The sequence below is a fragment of the Nannospalax galili genome, unplaced genomic scaffold, assembly GCF_000622305.1.
Source record: "Nannospalax galili isolate Female #2095 unplaced genomic scaffold, S.galili_v1.0 scaffold309, whole genome shotgun sequence".
Classification (NCBI taxonomy): Eukaryota; Metazoa; Chordata; class Mammalia; order Rodentia; family Spalacidae; genus Nannospalax; species Nannospalax galili.
Genome location: NW_008359589.1, coordinates 2,109,063 through 2,130,022, shown reverse-complemented (window position 1 = coordinate 2,130,022; position 20,960 = coordinate 2,109,063). Strand labels below are relative to the sequence as shown.

The following is a 20,960-nucleotide window of genomic DNA, read 5'->3' as shown; positions in this document are numbered from 1 at the left end:
ATTTAACTTGGGGGTAGCTAGCAATGCACTTTATCAGACATCTGGTTCTTACTTCAGGGCCATTGAATGCTTTATCGTCCATACGTTCCCCTTAAATAAGACATCTCGATGGGTTTACTTCCAGGACCACCCTGCAAGACAAGCACTTTGTACTCTGAGCCATCTTCCCAGCCCCCCCAAATAAAATTAATTAAAAAAAAATACAAGGCCGGGCGTGATGGCGCATGCCTGTAGTCCCAGCACTTGGGAGGCAGAGGCAGGCGAACTCTGTGAGTTCGAGGCCACCCTGGTCTACATAGTGAGTTCCAGGACAGCTGGGGCTACAGGGAGACCCTGTCTCAAAAAAGACCAAAAAAAAAAAAAAAACCACAGTGTTTGAACAGAGGTGCCTTGTGTGGATAGATAAGACTGATCCCAAAAGCCGTAGATAATTAAATGAAAATCCTACTGTCAGTAGTGGGCTACCACTAGTGAGGGACGCCTCTGAGTCCCCCAAAACAATACAGATAATTGCCATGGCTGCTGGTTGTCCATCAAAACTAGATGGTCAGACCCTATTGGAGGACAGAGAGAAATCAAGATGGAACTGGGATGGAAGCTCCTTCCTGCCAGCTAGCCCTCATAGTGCTAGGAAGTGCAGGGTGCTGAGAACTGCCATCAGCAGTGGACCCTGTGTGCTTCACTACCTACCTTCCAGGCAAGATGTGCCACTAGTGCAATAATGGCATGACTCAGGGATAACCAACTACCTTCTGATTGGACTGGAGGCCCATGCCACAGGAGGGAATCCACATATGATACTGTATACCTGGTCAAAAGTCTACTTCTAGAGAGGTCATAAGTTCTAGTAGGGAAGCTACTGCTGTTGTTTTGCTAAATGAACATCATGTGCTCATCAAATTGCCTCCTTAATGACTATATTATGTCCATAGATTAATGCGGAACACTGACTTAGAGGTATAACATGGCTGCAAGCACTCTTGAACTCACAGCATCTGTGATTACCTGAACAAGAACTGCACAAGATTGGGCCTCTCAATACCATGTCATGGTATAGGGAGGGACTCATGGGACCCCCACCCCTCTCTAATGATTTATACCTGCAGTTAATGATTGATGGCGTAGGAGAAGAGACATTGGTGTAGCCCATGTTACTGTAAACAAACTCTCACTCATGAGCCTGTAAACAACCCTAATGAAACACATTGGTTCACCACAAAAAAATAAAGGAAGACATAAATGTAGAAGGGGGATAGTGGGGAAGAAGAAGAGGATTAGTGGGAGTGGGAGGGGAATAAGCTAAGGCAACAAAGGGGTAATCAAAATACATTATGCACATGTATGAAAATGTCATAATGAAACCCATTATCCATAATTAATCTATTCTAATAGAAGCATTTTTTAAAAAAAAAGAACATCCAGAGGTTACCTGCCCACTTCTAGGGTCACCACTGCCAGTAAACCTGTTCCCTCATGGCCCCCTGGAGGGCATGTTTCATGCCAGTACCAAAAGATGCTAAGGCTGTTCTCAGATCCTGACACAGGGCAGGACACAGGCAGGGCATAGGAGCACCAATCCTAGTCCAGCCTTACTTCCACTGCTCAGCCACCCTGTTCTGGTCATTTCACATTGCTGGGCTCCAGCTGCTTGGTGCCATGATTTCTCTCCACTGCCTTATCTCTGTCCTCTACCCCCCACTGCCTATGATAGCCAAATTGTTTCAGGGGAAAAAAAGAACTCAGGGTTCTTTGAGCTAGTGGAGAGACCACATAAATGCAGGCATTATTAGCATCATTACCATTAAATATTAATAATTACATTAGCATTGTCTATTATGAGCCTGAAAAAGAAGCTCCAAGAGCCCAGGGTCAAAATGGCAAAGAGAATAATTAGGCCCCTCTGGGCTACAGACCCCTCCAGGCCCTTAAGTGAAATTAGGAAGGCAAATGAAGGAAGGCATGGGGTATGGAGAGTTCCCTTCTGGGTCCCTGCTCAGATCAACCTGACTCCTCTTGGCACTACCCACAGACACCTGCTCCCCACATGGGCCCCCAAGTCCTGGCCCTTGCCACCCCCGTGCCTATGCCAGCAAAGCATTCCCCATCTCTTTTCCATCTATCCAGTCCAGTCCAGGACTCTTCTACATCCCACTGAAGCCTTTACCGGCTTCTGCCTCCTTCCTCCCCACCCTCTGACAGGTGCCCCACCCACTGTCTACCATTCACCTAGTCAGCAATGTTTACTGGGTTTCTGCCATGGACCAGGCACTGTGCTAAGCAGGAGGATGAGGCCGGATGAAACAACCTCTCTCCAGACACTGTAGGGTCAAGAGAACAGTAACATGTATTTTATACAGCACCTGACAATTCATGAAGTACTTCTGGGTTTTTGGTTCTTCTGAGACAGGGTCTCCCTGTTGCACCACATGACCTGGAACTCGCTATGTAGACCAAGCTGACCCTGAACTCACAGAGATCCACCTGTTTCTGCCTCCTGAATGCCACGATTAAAGGCATGCACCACCACGCCCAACAGGAAGTATTTTTAAAAATTATTGTTTAGAGCCGGGAGTGGTGGCACACGCTTTAATCCCAGCACTCGGGAGGCAGAAGCAGGCAGATCCCTGTGAGTTCAAGGCCAGCCTGGTCTACATAGTGAGTTCTAGGACAGCTGGAGCTACAGGGAGACCCTGTCTCAAAAAGACAAACAAACAAAAAATTACTGTTTAGACCACATGGCCACATTACAATCCTAAACAGGAATAAAATAATTCCCATTTTACTGACAAAGAATGGATTACAGAGCTGGAAGCTAGGAATGTACTTTAGTTGGTAGAGTGCTTCCCTAGTCTTCAGGAAGTCCTAAGTTCCATCCCCAGCACTGAATAAAACCAGGTGTGGTAGTGAACACCTTGTCTCAGCACTAGGGAAGTAGAGGCAGGAGAATCCAAATTTCAAGATAGTCTTAGTCCACATAACAAGTTTGGGGCTAGGCTGGACTATTTGGAGACTCAGTGGTGTTATTTAAAGAAGAATGGACTCTTGGAAGAATCAAGTGTTACTCAGTGGCTTGCCCAGTGTCATCCAGGTAGGTGCTGCTGAGCTGGATCAGAATCTGTTCTCTTGACAGCAGATCCAGAGCTACCCTATTTGTTGCAGCCAAGAGAGGGAAAAGCAAGCCTTTTAGCCACAGCCAGGCAAGCTGCAATGATCAAGGGATGTGCCTACTATGTTAGGTCTTTCACATGCATGGTCAACTCTGATTCCAGCTCTGTGAACGTAGGTGCTGATCTTTATTTTCGAATAAGGACTGAGGTGACTTGTCCACGGTCGTGCTGCTGCTTGGAAGCAGAATGGAGTGCCGAGCTGGTCTAGCTTCAGAGTTTTGCTGCTACATTGCTTTTCCCTGAACCTGTGGATAGACAATCACACACTGCAACAGACTGCTTCTGAAAAGATTAAGAGTACTTGAAGACAGGCCAGATTTTCTGGTTCTTGAGTCCCCATCATTCTAAAGAGAGGTGCTACTGTATGAATGCATGAAATTGTGGGAGCTCCAGAAAAGAGTGCAGTATCCAAACCAGAGGCAGCTATGCTGGTGGCTTAGCAAAGCCAGGAGAGGAGATAAGGAAATGAGGGCTGGTGAAGAAAGACATCACAAAGCCACCAGTGCCCACAGGCCACCACAAGGTCTCTCATCATCCTCACTTGTCCCCTGTAACTGGGTCCGAGACCCTTGTGAACCAATGGAGGTCCTCTGGACTCCAGTGCTATTGATCTGGTGAGGCTAAGGCAGACAAAAGCAGATGGCCTAGGAAGGGTTGAGTGGTCCTCAGAATACTTCCTGAGCCTCCCCTGGGACACCAAATATTTACAGTCAAAACAGTGACCCATTTGATTAGCTACTTGGATATCTTCTGCTGGCCCTTCTTGGCTCCATTTGGGAGGCTGTGGAAGCTCAATTTGGAGGTCAGGTGCTCTGGGCAACTCAGAGTTGAACTGAATCTCCATAGAAAGGGGAGTTGCCCCTGATGGTCAGCCACATGCGATTCCAGGCTCTGATAGGCACCCATAACAGGAAACCATTCCCATATAAAAAAGGACAGTAGGCAGTTGGTGTCCACAGCAAAGGGTTAAGCAAGGAGCCTTGAGTCAGCTCCCTTGTCCTGCCCTGATATTTTACCTGCCTACTGCTAGCATCAGGTGAGGAATAAGGAGGAGAAAGAGGAGGAGAACCATGCGTACCTGCCAGGTGAACCACCTGACTTGGGTAAAGCTCTTAGCACAACTTCTGGCCTTTTGGAGACATTTGATACAGACAGCACTTCTGCTATTATCAAACTAATGGAGCCCTGTGACAAGGCTCTGCCTGGACCCCCACATTCCTTCCTCATATACTCCTTAGAACAGAAGCATGCCATTCTGAGGACAACTGAAGATCTCTGATGCAAAAAAAAAAGGAGAAAAAAAAAACAACTTCATCTGGATCAAGCTCAATGGAGCACTCCATACAAATGAGAAGACAAATTTGGCAGCTATCTTTCTGAGGTCCTGGTTTGGTAAACATTCTTATTTCCACTCTGCCTATCAAAATCCACCTGGGGTGGGGCACACTAGCTACATAGGGATCTGACAGCGACTTTGAGAACAAATTTGCTGACACTAATAACCCTCCCCAGGAACTTGGTCCCCACCACAAGGGCAGAAGTCATCCGAAAACAGAGTCACTAAGACAGCTGTCTTGGTCTAAGACAATCCTTGCAAACAGTTCCAGACCCCTGGCTTATCCACTCACAGCAGCAAACATGTCTGGCTTGGCGAGGACCTGCCCCTGCTGTCTTCTGGCAAGACCTTGCAGAGCCTCTGGACAGAGTAAGGCTGACTTGAAAGGTGTCACCAGGTACAGCTTGCCTTGGGAGCTCATGGGCAGTATGCCTACCACAAAGAGATAGAAAAGGACCATGAGAGCAGGGGCAAGATATTCGGCTTGGGGGGAGGTTGTTGATATGCAGTTATCGCCAGTGAAGCACAAAGAAGGTGAACTCTGGAAGAGGTGAACTCTGGAAGGGACACTGAAAGAAAGGAGGGACTGGTCTCTGACAAGCATTTGGGTCCCGCTCCTCTTCTTTTTCAAACCCTTCACACCTGCCCAGGACTCCAGACACTGGTCATTCGGGAAGACACAGCAGAGCCATGCTCATGTTTGACAGGTATAGCATTTAAAATTGAGGCTGGCTGGCCCTGCCAGCTGTTGCAGCATCTGGGCCACACACCAGTTTTGCCCTGGACAGCAGGCAGATCAGAGGGGGGTGAGACAACAGTGACAGTCTGACAAGGATGACTGCTGCTGCAGATGGCTAGTCCCTTTGCCTGGAAGCCCTAGACTTCCTGGGCTTCCTGTGACAGGGCAGGGCAGGAGAGGCATACCACTGCCCAGGGTGAGCACCTCCAATCTCAGAGCTTGCAGAGACCTTGGCCATCTTAAACCCTTCTAGATTACCAATAAGGCTGAAAGAAGTCAAGGCACTTAACTAAATACACACAGCCAGTCAATAACAAAAGCACAGAGATCCCTTCACATCCTCAGAGCCCTAAGTCCAGTGACATCATCTTTTCATGACATCACACTGCTGATTGATTTTAAATGGGCCTGAATTCATGTGTATCCAAACTTAATTGTATAGTTAAATGTATTTTGTAAATCATGATGTATTTTGTGATGCTATTTTCATAAAATAATACTGATAACCCTTGTAGTGTACATGAAAATATAAACCTAGAGACAGGTACTCAAATTAAGGGTGGCGGTTATGGACTTTCGCTAAGAGAATAAATTTCTCTTAAGGTTTGGCTATTTTGACAAAAAGCCCAGTATTACTTCTGAGCAAAGAAAACAATGAAGAGGAACGTGATAGGGGAGGGGCAGGGGTGACAGAGTTGGTCCCTCCATCACGCTGCCCCACACGGAAAATTGGGTTTGATGTGGATCCCTTCCTCCAACAAGGGACTGGGGAAGGGAGGAAGCAAGAAGCCTGGGGCCCCTGTGGCTTCATGATTTCACGAGCAAGAGACACTTTCTTTGTTGCCTCCTCGGCGCACCTCTCCGCAGCCCCGTCAGCACTGGGCTGGGCGCGGAACTGGCCAAACATGATGGAAGCGGGGCGGGCGCTCAGGCTCGGCTCCCTGGTCCTTAAATGACAGCAAATGAGGTAAAGCCAGAAGGGTGGGGACCGCGGGGTGGGAGGGGGCAGAGGAAGCCATCTCCGGCCGAGCGTTGGCTGAGGAGTGGAGCCAGCCAGTGAGCGGAGCCTGCGAGAGGGAGGAGCGCATCTTGATGCAGAGATGCTGCAGTGGCTCGGGGCGCGCACACATATACTCACCCTCACCCGCCGTGCCAGGACAGCCAGGGGCTGAGGCCGACCGGGCGGAGGAGCTCAGAGGCTGGCGGCAGGGCCCTCTTACCCGCTGCAGCAGTGTCCAGCTAACATCCTTCCTGCACTCCAGGTAAGTGCCAACCGCTTTTGTCTTATCCAGTCCGGCGGCCTCCCAGAGTGCTGTTCTGGTAGGGGCTCAGTCCTTGCGAATGTCTCCCTTGAAACTTGGGAGCAGGCAGGGACCTTCTCACCCAAGCGCACAGTGGCCACCCGTCAGGCTCTTCCTCATCCTGTCTACGTGGGTAGCATTCTGCAGGGCCTGGCTTACCGGCTCTGGAAGCTAGTCCCCAGGAGTGTCTAGAAATCTGATCTGGCACTCCTAGGCCATAGCCAGTACCAGGCTACTCTGTAAGGCCAGGCTCTGGCCTCCCCCTGGAAGACCCTGGGTGGAACTGAGCCTGAGTTCTCAGATTTAGGGTCACCTGAGGGCTGCTTCTGCTGGGTGGCCTCTTTGAAAAAGCTTGCTGAACAGTGAGGGAGGTTGTGGAAGAGAAGAGAGAGGAGAGCACAAGTTTGGCAAAGGTTGTCCAGGAGCTAGCATTGGGGAGAAGAGAAACTGAGGCAGGTCCCATGCCAAGGGTGAGGTAGAAGGCCCAGGCTGCAGTTCCTTTCCCCTCCTCCCTCCTCAACCTTGTCTTCTCCTCAGATCCCTCCCCTTCAATCTCACTGATGGGAGGGCAGAATTTGTTCAAAGTTTGGCTTTCCAGGGGATTCTAGACAGAGGTGCAACCCCTCTGCCCAGCCTTATGGCTTATGTAATGGACTGGGGAGGGAAGCAGCTTCAGCCAAGGGGAGTCCAGAGCTGCAGCCCTGGTGCCAGGGCTCGGGAGAAAGAGGCTAAGATGAGGCAGTGCCTATGGAAGAGTCTTGGGCTGCTCAGGCAGTCTGCACCCTGCAGCCTGGGGTAGGGGTTTTGGTGAGGGGCTGAGCTTTTCCCCTGCCTCCAAAGAAAAGCTGCCAAAGTTGTTAGGACATGTGGTAACTATTGTGACCATCCGGGAGTAGCTGTGCATGCTATGACAGGCCTGGACAAGAGAGGGTTTAATCAATGGCTCCTTCTGCCTAGGAGGCAGGAACTGTCCATACACTGGTCCTGAGCAGCAGCTGTTTAAAGCGGCTCTCCCAAGCCTCTGGTCAGATGCCACCATCCACTTAGCCTCTGATGCTTTCTGCTGCCTGTCCCATGTCCTACTCTAAGGGACTCTGGTAGACAGTAAGAGCAGTAAGAGTAGGCTTGCGGGTGAGGAGTGTAGCTGACACTCCAGAGGTGGGGCTGGGAAATGGCTGGAGGTCAAAACAGGTGCCCTGTTTCCTGGCTTCTGGACGAAGAGGTTCTGGTTCAGTCAGGGGCATTCGGCTCCTCCCAAGGGGCCCCAAGCTAACTTCAGAGAGCCGGGCTCTGGAAGAACCGCTGAGTACTTCCTCCACAGGTCTAAGTTCTTTTTACTGTCCCTATGGGAATCTTCAACCAGAGGCAGACAGGAGGTAAGACAGATAGGAGATGAGACAGTCAGATTGGAGGCTCCTGAGCTTATGGCATCTAAGGCACTCAAGGTCCACTTGCCCCCTGGAAACACTGCCCTTGTCCTCTCAAGTGTGAGGAGTATGGATCAGAGGTAGGCTGCCCAGGGGTATGGATGGGGCTGCTGGACAGACTATGTCCACAGGATAGTTGTGTGTCCTGCTCCACAGGATAGCTGTGTATCTTGCCTTGTACAGACATTTGCTGGCTCCTCAAGAGTGCACACACAAAAGGGTGAACCCAAGCCTGCTTCTTACTATCAGTTGGACATCTGGGGTGACTTGAAGAGTACAAGGTCCCTCTGCCAGAAGCTTCCTCAGGTCAAATGATGATGAGAAAGCATGTTTCAAAGCTGATCTCTAAGTATGGATATGGATGGTATTTGTGTTTTTAGAGGGACTTCTATAGCCAAAGGGAGGCAGGAGGGGTTCAGGGAAGAAGTGACTTATCAACACAGGGAGGGATCAGAGCAAAGAATGTGCCACTGAAGCATGACGTGTTAGGAATTAGGAGTTTTAACTCTCTCCAGGGTTAGAACACTCTCCTGGGGTTTGGCATCAAAATGTTAGGAATTAGAAGGGACTTAGATGAGCAGAAGATACTTGTAAGCAGAAAGCTGAGCCACAGGACAACCTCCTGCAACATGACTCTATCAATGGCTACAGAACTGGGGTCAGTGTTGGGTCCAAGTTTTGCTTTTTTATTTTTTTTGTTTTGTTTCTTGAGACAAGGCTGGCTTGGAACTCGCTATGTAGACCAGGTTGGCCTCAATCTAATAGAGATCTGCCTGCTTCTGCCTCCTAAGTGCAGGGAGTAAAGGTGTGCCTATACATAGCACCAAGGTTTGAGATAGTCATTCCTAGAAGTTGGACTGGCTCTCTAGTACATTTATTCTAGCCTTAGACAATCTTCTTTCAAATGGTAAATAGGGGCATCTTTTATACCCTCCCCACAGTCTTGCTTTTCTTCTCTTTCAAGAGGACCACTGACTGCCCTCATCTAGACCAAACCCCAGGGACTGTTACTAACCTGGAGCATTACTGGGGTTGATTCCACCATCCTGGAGGAAAGAGTTCCTCTGGGTGGTTTAATAAGTCCTTGCTACAAAATGAACCTCACGTTTCTTTGTTTCCAGAAAAAAAAAAAAAAGATGCAACCAAAAGCAAAAGTGTATAATATCCTTACCCGAAACCTGAGCACCATCTATCCCAGGACACTCTCAAATACACCTCAACATCTTTCTCAACCATTTGGTCCCCTACTTAACTGCAGAAACCAGTCACTCCCTGCTTACAGCACCCATCCAGATGAAACTGCGGAGTCTTCTCCAGAGGGAGCCTACATCCTCTCAATGTCTGCCAACTCCCAAGACTTTGAGGTCCCACCTGCATTTAGCAAGAGAGTGCCTTTCTGCTATATAGCTGCCCTTCCCCAGCCTGCAGGAAACTGTCTGAGAGCTGGGGGAACCTTCCAGCAGAGCAAGTAGGCATATAAAAACTCTGCTAATATCTGAGGGACTCTTCCTGAAACAAGTGGAAACAACTATTCTTATTCCTGGAGTTTTACAAAGGGATCTTTCTGAGGACTGAGGGTATAACTCAGTGGAAGAACTCGTCTTGTATATGTGAGGCTCTGAAGTTGATCCCCAGCCCTGCAAAAAATGGGAGGATCCTTCTTTCAAGGCTCTCACTTGTTACCCCACACCACACATAGAGAAGGGCTAGCAGGTGGGAAAACTGAAGGTCTAGGATGGCTGGTTCCTAGTCACACACTAAGAAAACCTTCATCCCTCCTCTTTGGTCCACTCCTCACTCTTCTATGGCTGCAGACCAAGGGCCAGACTCCTCCATGCAGTGCTGAAGTCACAGTGTCCCCTAAGGACTTACCAGCACCTGTGATGAGGCTTCAGGAACCAGCTTCAAACACAGAGACAAGCCAATGAGGAAACAGGCCAAGGGAGCATAGAGAGACTAAGAAATTTCTCCATCCTTCATTTGGGGCTGAGGGTCCACATCCACATCCACCCTAAGCACCTCTCCAGATCAGGCCCTTCCCCACCCCCATTGCTGCCTGGCCCAGCATGCTGAGCACCCCAGCCTCCACACCCTTCCCAGAGCCCTATCCTCCCAGTCAGCTGTGGGGTGATTGACAATCTCTGGGTTTCAGAGGTGCTACCAGGTGGCAATCCCCATCCTAGGCAGAGGACAGGTGCTGAACTCCATCTCCCTCCACCCCTGACGCGGGAGATGTGTATATGAGAGTCCCTGAGAGAGCCATGGGCACACTGAGGCCGTGTTGTCCCCTAAATTGGGTACAAGTCTGCCATTGGGGTGTCCCTGTGCCCTAGTCTAGAGCAACTGCTGGGGTTTACCTAGTATCACTGCACCTGTGGGATGCAAGAAAAAGGCCTGCCTGGAAGACGGCACATGTGTCCTTGTCCTTAGCACTTTGACAGAGTCAGCAAGTCTGACTCACACAGAAGCATTGTGTGTGGACTCATGGGGGGGGGGTATGGGAGGGGCTTAGTTACAAGATCCAATCTTTCCTATGCATTGGCAGTGGCCCAGGCATGGCTCTGACCATCATCCCCTGAGGTGACTCCTACCCTTCTTGTCCCCATTTTACAGAAGAGAAACTGAGATTCAGAGACTGAGGCAGAAACTCAGGTTGTACTAGTTAGGGATGCTCAATAACCTACCCTATAACTCCTGAGCCATGCTAAAGGACAGAGGCTGAGGTGAGGACATGAGGGGCTCCTGCAGTAACTTAAAGGCTGACACTCAATCCAACTCTGTTCTTTACTATGTTGCAAACCCCTCCCTTCCCACCACTCTGCATGCAGTACTGCCATGTCCTTCAATTATCCTTTGGGACCAGAGCTGAGCATCCCAGGAGGCAGCAAAATGCCTGCTGGGCTATGTACCTTTAGTTTTTAACTGGCTCCATGTGAATATCCTTAGCCAGGAAACCCTATTGTGTGCTGAATTCTAGCTCATAGTCTGCTCTCTTCCAGCTGTCCCCCAGACCCTTTGTTTCCTGGGCTGGGAACTTCAGCCAGCTACTCTGTGTCCCTGAGCCTCTGATGGCCTATACCCCATGTGCTAGTCCTTCATAGGACCAGCCCCTAATGGTACCAGCCTGTGGCAGCCTGTGCCTATACCCCTGCACCAGGGCAGCTGGCCTGGGCAAGGCTTGGCTGGCTCAGAACTGGCAGGCTCAATCTGGCATAGCTCCACTCCAGCCTCACTACTGACAAAATAGCTTTCACCATCCTGGGCATTCTATAATGTGTCATAGGGCAGACAGTGTGAGATGACTGGTCTCTGAACTTGAAAGCATAGCTCATAGCTACTCTCAGCTGATCAGGGAACACCAGAAAGGGAGTATCTCTGTTAGTGTCTCCCTGTGCTCAGCAGTAATCACTGAACACTATAATGGGGCTGGGTGTGGTATCACATTTCTGTGATTCCAGCATTTGAGGGGCTGCTGCAGGAGGATTGTGGGTTTGAGACACAGACCTCGTCTCTAAATATAGTATACACAAATAAGCACAGTAATAGAAATGAGTGCAAGGCATGGCTGGCTGCTGGCTGCCTCACCTTCATAGAAGCAGCAAGCCCCAACCACTCACCCAGACCTGCACGTTTGTTCATGTTAGTTTACCCAGGGGAGTGGAGCTCAACCTACATCTGATCACAGTGAAACCCAACATCCTCCTGATTCCACACACATCTACCCTAAGGTTGCCAGACTACAGGGCTTGGTCCCTCAAGGGCCTGGATAAAAGCCTGGATTAAACTAAAGTTTAAGATGAGTGATGGGATTAAATTGTCTACAATCTACAGTCAACACCAGAAAGACAATACAAAATCCTGACCACTCCAGAGTGGAGGTGACCACTGTGATTTCCACCTCTGTCCAAGCCCCTTGTCCCTACATTGAGCTTCCAGGACTGGGACAAAGGGCAGGAGAGAATGACAAGCAACTTCTCGGTTCCCAGAGAAGCTCCCTAACAAGCTCCCTAACAAGGGAACCTCCTGGGAAAGTCCAGGAGATGAGGTGGATAGAGTGGGGAGGGGTCTGGAGTCATCTGCTCCCCTCTGTCTCCATTGTGGCAGAATACAGGTCCATATGACCTGGAGATTAACAGCTGCTTGAAAAACACCCCAGGGGATCCTGGTACATCATGTTACCACAGAGCCACTCTGTGATGCCCACACAATTCCCATTTTGCCCATGAGAAGACTGAAGCTCCACCAGGGGGAAAAACTTGCTTAAGACCACGGAGCTGTAAAGCTCAGCAGTTAAGAGTGTGCACTGCCTTTGCAGAGGACCTGAGTTAGGTTCCCAGTATTCATGTTGAGTATCTCATAACCATCTGTAACTCCAGCTCCAGGAGAGCCAATGCCCTTTTTCACCATCCACAGCCTCTGCACTCACATGCACATACCCACTTACACCACAAGTACACATAATTAAAAATAAAATCAGAGCCAGGTATGGTGGTACACTTCTTTAATCCAGCACTTGGGAGGCAGAGGCAGGCAGATCTCTGTGAGATGGAGGCCAGCCTGGTCTACATAGAAAGTCCAGGCCAGCTAGGGAGGCTGGGCATGGTGGTGCACGCCTTTAATCCCAGCACTTGGGAGGCAGAGGCAGGTGGATCTTTGTGAGTTCGAGGCCACCCTGGTTTACATAGTGAGTTCCAGGACACCTGGGGCTATAAGGAGACCCTGTCTCAAAGAGACCAAAATAAATAATAAATAAATAAATAAATAAATAAATGAAATATTTTTTAAAAGACAGAGAGGGAGAGATGAAGTTAGTATTACCAACTCTTATCTATCAGATTCTTAATCCTGGGGGGCTTCAAACTGTGCCAGCACCTCCCTATGTTAAAGATAACGCCATGCATTTGTGTGGTATCCAGAGGTGTATTTGTGAGATTTCCTGGGACAAGATGCCCTGTTTATCCCAAAGACCTCCATGTGTGGGAGTACATGTATACCATTTTCCCTGGGCTGCTCCACAGAGGACTGAAACCCTGTCAATCTAGTCAGGCTTATGCTGGGCCCCATTGTGAGGGAATGTATATGAACACACATGTGTGCGCATGTGCATGTGTGTCCACTGGCTCCCACAATGATTCTCAATCAGTTGAATGCAAAACACAAGTAACATCTATTATGTGCCAGATACTTTGAGGGCCAGGTACTCTCAAGATGGACAGTTCTCAGTCTCTCCTCTTTGGGGACACTTTTTCATCAGAGACAAACAGCTTCTCAGGCAGGAGCTTCTGATGACCAAGGGTGTCATCAAGAGCAGAGAAGAATTCTATATTCAGACTGGAGCATCTTGGGTACTAGCAGGCAGGTGAAGTGTGAACAGTAACCTGCAGCATGAGGACACCTTACTTCAGCAGGGTGCTACAGGGAAAAGAAGATGGGTGTTCTAGGGGTTAGGGGTGCCAGGGAAATGCCAAGTATTTGGACTCGAGTTTAGAACTAAGAGTATCAAGGATGAGGGGAAGGAAGTTGGGGTCTGGCACCTAGGTACACTACCTGACAAGAGGAGTCCAGTATAAGCCTGGGATCACATGGGGAGTGATTACCTCTGCTCTAGCCCCCACATCCTGCTTCTTAACTCTGCCCAGGATCCTTGCCACATCCCCCTGCCAGGCCCTAGCTCTTCCCTTGTCTTCAGGCTGCTGGAGGTAGGAAAGGTAGGGGGAGCCCAGGTGAGGGATGGCTGGAGAGCTCTTTCTATGGAGTGGAGTGGGAGGTGATGCATCCTGAGTCGCAGCCTTCCTTTCCTGCCCATAGGGCAGGGGTCCTAGCCCTGTCTTTTTCTGGGTGTATCAGAGTGCCAAAGTTGAAGGACATGAAAGAGCAATTCCACACAGGACACAGATGCAGACAGCAGGGCTCCACAGACAGTTAGTGGGAAAGCCTGCCTGCCGGCCCCTGCCTCACCCTGAGTCACCTGTGGGCAGGCAGGGAGGGCTGGTAGAATCTGCAGCCTGGTGCTCTGGCCCTGTGGCAGCTCCAAGGTGCCATAGGCTCCGGTTACCAAGCATATCCCAATACCTGGAGGGCAGCCCCTGAAAGAATCCCCTAGAACTCAGGAAGCCTTTCAGGGGAGGAATAGATGGGAGGGTGACCCTGTCCCTCAAAATGAGGTCCCTGTCTCTCAGGACACTGCTCTGTTCTTTGTGCCCTGCCTGGGCTGATTACTGAATCTCTACCATCCCAGTGTAAGAAAGCAGCTTCTCTGGGAGTTGCATTAAGGCTTGCAGCACAGAAGGTCGCTGAGCCCTTTAAAGTGGTGAGAGTGTGGCTAATGGGACCAAGGTCATGACTCCATGCAACACAGCTAGGTGCCTTACTTGGGCACTCTGACTTGGGTATGGATGAGTCATGAAGTTTCTCTCACTGTGAGAAAAACAGGGCTGCTCTGGAGCGCATTTAGCTACTGAGAGGCCTAGTGGCCCCCACCCAGGCAGCTGTAGGAGAGGGGGAGAGGAAACTTGCCCTGATCCCCAGGTATCAGAAGAAGATATCACTGGCTTTCCCAGGTATGGGCCCTGCTCTCCAGGCCCCTCCCTACATGGCAGGATCATGAGGGCAGACAAGGAGGCAGGCAGGTGGGTTCTTGCCTCCCAATTAGTGCTGCTTTCTCTTCCTGAGCGGCACCTGCTGGCAAGTGGGAGGGGTGCCAGGCAGAACCAGATTCCCTGGGGGCTGCAGGAGGTACTCAGCCCTGGAAGAGCTCCTTGATAATAGCCAAGCCCCTCCCTGGGACCTGGGGAAGATGTGTGCTTCTCAGCAGCCCAGGCAAGAAAGTAAGGCACTAGCCAGATGTTTTGCAGCTGGGATCCATTCAGAGTCCTCCTCCTCTGTCTCCTTAGGTGTCTTTCAGTTTCCAGTCAACTCTCCTGGAGCTGGGTTTAGGCTCCCCTCCTCTGAGCCCTGCCTGGGACACCCACCATGAGGACACCTACCAGGAAAAAACCATGCCTGTTGCTGCTGGCCATTGTGGCCCTGGTGTCCTCTCCAGGTAAGAGCATCTATTATAGTTTAAATCATTACTACCACTTAGGTGACAGTTACACAAATGACTGGCTCTGTATTACTGAGGCCATTTCCTTGCTAAACTTTTCCCATTTGTGGATCTTACCTTACCTTTGAGGTTGGGAGAAGAGGAAATGAATCTTTATCTTGTTGTGCACACTTGTACACAATGGAAAAATGACCCAGAGAGGTGGAGTGGCTTACCCTGTCACACAGCATGAGGTGGCACAACTAGATCTCCACTGAATCCATTAGAACTGCAGCCCCTAGAACTGTGGTCAGCACCGCCCTGTACATTCCTGAGCTAACATGTGATCCAGATGAAAATGATGTCCCCAGCTGTTCTTGCCATGTGTCCAGTGCTCAGTAGTCACCTTGGACAGCACAGGTCATGAGACACTGCCATCATATTTAGAAAGTTCTAGAGAGGGATCCAGGATCTTGGACACAAAGGGGATAGTAGCTACCTCACAGAATTCTGGGAGGCTCCTTGAGACAACCTGGCAGGAAAGGGGCAGAAAGAGACCATACTAGGCAGGGGAGCCCATAAGGTTCTTGTCCCCGTGCTTCAGCTTGGAGGTGGGAGGCAGTGAAAGGAGAGAACAGGGCTGGAGAGCTCCTGGAGCTGAGGGGACAGCTGGCCATGCTTGGTTCTGCCTAACTCCCAACCCAAGTCAATAGAAGTTTCTATTCTTCAAAGAGCTCCAAGGGAGAAGGAGCACATACCTGCAGTCCTGGAGTTCAGACCCTCCCTCTCACCCACAGCCTCTAGGCTCAGCCATGGCCTCTAGACTCAGCTCTACCGTCTAGATTCAGCCATGCCCTCTAGGCTCAGCCATGCTTCCTCACATCTCACCTCTGCAGTTCTGTCTCCCTCTTCAAGGTCTCTGATGCCTGGTCTGGGAAAAAGAGCTACTAGAGCAGGGGATTCAGGAGTGTTTGAGGCCATGTGGGACAGGGACAAAGGAAGGGCTGCCTTTGCCCAGGAATGTGTATGTGTATGCTCACATGCAGGAAGGGGATAAAGATGTGTCTAGCTATGGGGTGTGGAGGCTGTATGAGGATGTCTGTGGAGCTTCAGGATAGAGGTGTGATTCAGGTGTGGCCTCTATCTAGATGCCCTCTACCCAGGCCCCTACAGATTCCTGGGATTCACAACCTCCCCCAAAGAACTTCTGATTTCAGGCCTATAGTGGCCACTGTGATCAGAAATGCTGGCTGCAGGCAAGGCTGGGTGAGGACAGATTTGCTTCTTGTTGTGAGGTGGGGCAAATTATAAACTTATCCAAGTCTTAAATTCCATGTTGGTAAGATAAGAAAGCATAACTCTTTGCTTCTTCAGAGCCTTATAAGAAATAGATATCAGAGGACAGTAAGCAATTTGACCGATAACACCTATTCTTATCACGATATAATTGTCAGTGAATACATCTACTTATGAATACATGCATTTATAATGAGCAGAAAGGGCTATTTGCAGCTGTTCCTGTATGGGACAGATGGATGTAAAGATGTGTATCTGGCCATTGGAGTGGCTTAGAGAGGCATATGTATGTGAATATGTGTACAATATGAGAGACAGTAAGGACATGTGAGATGAGACACGGAAGTGTGTACATGTGCATATTGGAGTGAGAGTGAAGGTGTGCACACGGCTGAGTGCAGAGGAGAAAGCTCTTTCAAGAAGAAAGACAGTCTTAAAGTACCAGCATATCCCAGGCCCCGCTACCATCCAGACTGGGTCCCTGCTATCGTACAAGGTGGTTCCCATCAGCCCCACTGCCTCCGCATCCCTCCTCCTCCCTTCTCTCTTCTCCCTCTTCTTTTCCCTTCCCCCTCCAGGTAGCCCCAGCTGGGGCTGGAAGTCCCTATCCTCCACCATCATCATTAACTCGGGATTAAGCTGGGCTTTCCAGCGGAGATGATGCAGTAGCTGTGCAGTCACCTCCCCTCCTCTGAGGCCCCAGGCAGCAGTGAAGGAGAGTGACAAGTGAAGGGGGGTGGCACAAAAGAAGCCTTCACCAGGTCATTCTGGGAGTTCTGCCTCCTTCCTCATTCAGATAGCTGCTTAACAGCTGCCCCCATTCCCAAGAGGCCAGAGATGAGCCTCAGCTGTAGCAGAGGGACCACCCTTGGAAGAGGGCTGGCAGCTGGATGCCCCTAGAAAGGAGGCACTAATTGGCTAATGGAGCCCCCCCCCCTTATGGCCCAACAAGGAAGGCTTGAAGTGGACTGCATGAGAGGTAGGAGCCAATTAGGGGGCCTGGCTCCCACCTGACCCCACAGTGGTAAAGCCCCCACAATGCTAAGGCAATGTGAAATACTTTCCAGTTTTCTCCCTGATGGCGAGGGAGGACAACGGTGCTTGAAGCCTGGCTGGGACAGGGCTAGATAGAAACTCCTACCTGTGTGACGCCTGTTTGCCAAGCAGCATCACCTGCCTGACAGATTGGCCATGCAACCATGACCTCTTTTTCTGGAGTTGTGACACAGCTCATAAAACTGTGCCTTTCTTATACCTCCACCCCTGCCCCTAACTGGGTCCAGCAGTCAGTTGCTGAACTTGCCCCCTCACCAGGCCCATTCAGTGCTCTGACTGAATCCTGTCATGGACCTGGGAGGTATAATTCCTACTCTTTCCTTTTCATAGGATGACTCCGGAAGTGAGACTCCAACATCTCCTAGGCAAGATCCAGATTTTAAGGGTTTTAGTGGTTTCCTTTCCCCTAATTTTAGATTGGTCAACTTAAAAAAAAGAAGAAAAGGCTGATAGGTTTATGGCTCCAAATGAAGAGGTGTCCAGGTCTGGCCTTGGTTTTATCTGAACTGCTCTGGACTAGCTGGAGGAAAGGGAACTTTTCTCCCTTTTTTTAATCTGTTCCTGCTAGATAGAAGGGGAGCCCTCAGGCCTTTCACAAGAAGAAGCAGGAAGTATGCTATCTTTATTACTCCTCAGTGACCCTCTTTGTTTATTAGTGATTTAGTCCCTTATAAACCTCAGAGGGGCCTAAACTTGCTCGAGGTCACACAGTTGGTTGGAGGCCCAGCCTAGCCCCCAACCAAGCACTTCTAGGCCACACTGCCCTAGAAGAGCACTACTCCAGAAATACAGGCCCTTTGTCCTGTTTCCTGCTGGTGATTTCTCAAGCATCAGAACTGCAGGTCAGCTCCTATGTGAGGCTCACAAGAGTCTCCCAGGGCTGCAGTAACTGCTCCATTTGAGGAGGGTGAAGGTATGCACATGGCTGAGTGCAGAGGAGAAAGCTCTTTCAAGAAGAAAGACGATCCTAAAGTACCAGCATCCAGTATCCTGTTCCTAAACTACTGTGACATGGCACCCTTGCATGGTCAGCTTTCTGTTTCCTTCCCTAATTGCCAGATTCTTCAAGGAAAGGGAGTATGGGTCTGATTCATTTTCATAGTCCAGTGCCAGGTATACAGAAAGTGCTTAATATGTGACTGCAGGGTGAGTGACTGATGGTGCTAACTTAATTAAATTAATTAAAATTAAATTTAAAATTTGGTTCCCTAGCCACATTCCAAGTTCTTAATAGCCACCAGTGACCCACGGCCACTTACTGGACAGTGAAGAAAATGGGCAAGTTTATGCTGAATAGCATGCCCTTGAGGCTGGGCTTCAATTGGCTCAAGTCCTGAGGCTCTGGTGGTATCCCCTGTTTGCAGGATGGAGTTCTGCCCTGGGATCCCCAGCTACCTTTGGGCCTGTCTTTGAAGACCAGCCTGTTGGCCTGCTATTCCCAGAGGAGTCCACAGAGGAGCAGGTGACGCTAGCGTGTCGTGCCCGGGCCAGTCCTCCAGCCAACTATAGGTGAATCCTCAACCTTGGGTGCTGGGAGGCCCTGGGAAGCCATACATCAGCCCTACCCAGTCAGGTCTGAGGTCCCATCCCTACCATGCCCCTCCTTCCTACTGCAGGTGGAAGATGAATGGCACTGAGATGAAGCTGGAACCTGGTTCCCGTCACCAGCTGATGGGAGGAAATCTGGTCATCATGAGCCCTACCAAAGCACAGGATGCCGGTGTCTACCAGTGCCTGGCCTCAAACCCAGTGGGCACCGTTGTCAGCAGGGAGGCTGTCCTCCGCTTTGGCTGTGAGACCCAGGGGAGCCAAGACATGGGGTATGGGTAGATGGGGCCAGGAAAAGGTGCCCAGAAAGGACAGGTGGTAACCTCAAGTCAGGCTTTCCTTCCCACAAATGACATGCTAAGTAACTGCTTCTGCCCCATGGAAGAGGAGCTGGGGAGGCCCAGGCTTGAGAGGAAAGTGCCTGAGCCCTGCTCTCCATCCCCAGTTCTACAGGAATTCTCCAAGGAGGAGCGAGACCCAGTGAAAACCCATGAGGGTTGGGGGGTGATGTTGCCCTGTAACCCACCTGCCCACTACCCAGGTAAGTGGGGGCCTTGGGCCAGGGCTAGGTTGGGGAGAGGGTTTATAGAAAAGAGCTTTAAATGCTCAGGAGAGGAAGAATAGAATAGGAGGTAGTAAGTCTGATTTTCAATGAATGTCATTCCTAGCTGTACCTGAGGGTGTGTCCCCAGTATCTAGCACCCTGAGACTAGAACTGAAGTCATCTCCTTCTAGATGTCTCCTCAGCCCCAGTTCAGAGCTACAAGCTCACATAAGAGAATGCCTACCAGCATGTTGGGGTCCTGCCCAGATTGTGTATGAACCCAGTGTTCCCTGGTTTCCTCAAACTCCCCACTACATCCTAGGTTTGTCCTACCGCTGGCTCCTCAATGAGTTCCCCAACTTCATCCCAACGGATGGACGTCACTTCGTGTCCCAGACCACAGGAAACCTATATATCGCCCGGACCAATGCCTCAGACCTGGGCAACTACTCTTGTCTGGCCACCAGCCACATGGATTTCTCTACCAAGAGCGTCTTTAGCAAGTTTGCGCAGCTCAACCTAGCTGCTGAAGGTCAGGGCTGTGGGGCTATGAGGAGGGGGCTGAAAGAGTCAGCATGCACAGGAAAATGGAGTTTCCCTAAGACCAAGAAAAGCAGCTCATAAAACATGGAACTCAAGGCCTGGGCCCCAGGGTTCCTGATACCAGGCCTCAGACTCTCATTGCCCCAGGCCCCAAGGGAGCGCTTGGGGACTCCATACCACCCAGATGTGTGAGCTCTGGAAGGTACAGACCCTGAGCATGGAGTGCCTCCCTGGAATGTCCTTTGTGTATGATTGACATAACCTCTTGCTCCTCAGATCCCCGGCTCTTTGCACCCAGCATCAAAGCCCGGTTCCCCCCAGAGACCTATGCGCTGGTGGGGCAGCAGGTCACCCTGGAATGCTTTGCCTTTGGGAAGTAAGTAGCACAGACGGATGAGAGTACCCTGGGACCAGAGGCTCTCAGAGCACCCCAGGAACAGGAGAGATCCCAGGATGAGAGAAGGCAAAGTCAGAAGGCTAGCAGGATGCTGGGCATACAATGGCATCACCTACCACCCAATGGAAATCAGCTCTGTAATTGAGGGCCTTACGGGCATGGGAGATCACATGGTCCTAACAACAGTAAATGGCAGGCCCAGGAAGCTTGAGGAGCACCCAGAGCTGGAGGCAGGAAGCACACTGTGCAGGCCGGTCTGTGGGTTCAAAGCTTAGCTCCGTCATTCACTGACTGGGAAACCTTGGACGAACTACCTAATGCCTCAACCTGGACTCCCTGACTGGGAGATGGTCATGCTAACAGTGCCTGCCTTGTAGGGTTGTTACAAGGACTAGATGAGTCATTATGTACCAGACTCCAAGAACAACAGCACCTAGCATTTAGCAAGTGTAACATAAATGTTACTTTAGGTATTTCAAAATTACAACAGAAAACCTCTTTTGTGTTCTGTCAAAGAAAGGTTTCACTAGAACAGGGCTCCTTGGCCACTGCTATGTGGAATTACTGGACTTCGAAAAAAAA

General features: G+C 50.2%; 1 protein-coding gene across 2 annotated transcripts in view; it reads left to right on the top strand.

Annotated features, from left to right (window-relative positions):
* The first annotated feature begins 6,269 nt into the window (after window positions 1-6,269).
* Cntn2 (contactin 2) overlaps window positions 6,270-20,960 on the top strand; it is a 30,107-nt gene continuing 15,416 nt past the window's right edge. For both annotated transcript variants that reach the window (XM_029558781.1, XM_008823331.2), the window contains exons 1-7: window positions 6,270-6,504; window positions 14,864-15,012; window positions 18,711-18,855; window positions 18,963-19,138; window positions 19,340-19,435; window positions 19,761-19,970; window positions 20,258-20,357. In XM_029558781.1, the coding sequence (XP_029414641.1) occupies window positions 14,943-15,012; window positions 18,711-18,855; window positions 18,963-19,138; window positions 19,340-19,435; window positions 19,761-19,970; window positions 20,258-20,357 (797 nt within the window). In that variant the 5' untranslated portion in view covers window positions 6,270-6,504; window positions 14,864-14,942. The remainder of the gene's footprint in view (window positions 6,505-14,863; window positions 15,013-18,710; window positions 18,856-18,962; window positions 19,139-19,339; window positions 19,436-19,760; window positions 19,971-20,257; window positions 20,358-20,960) is intronic.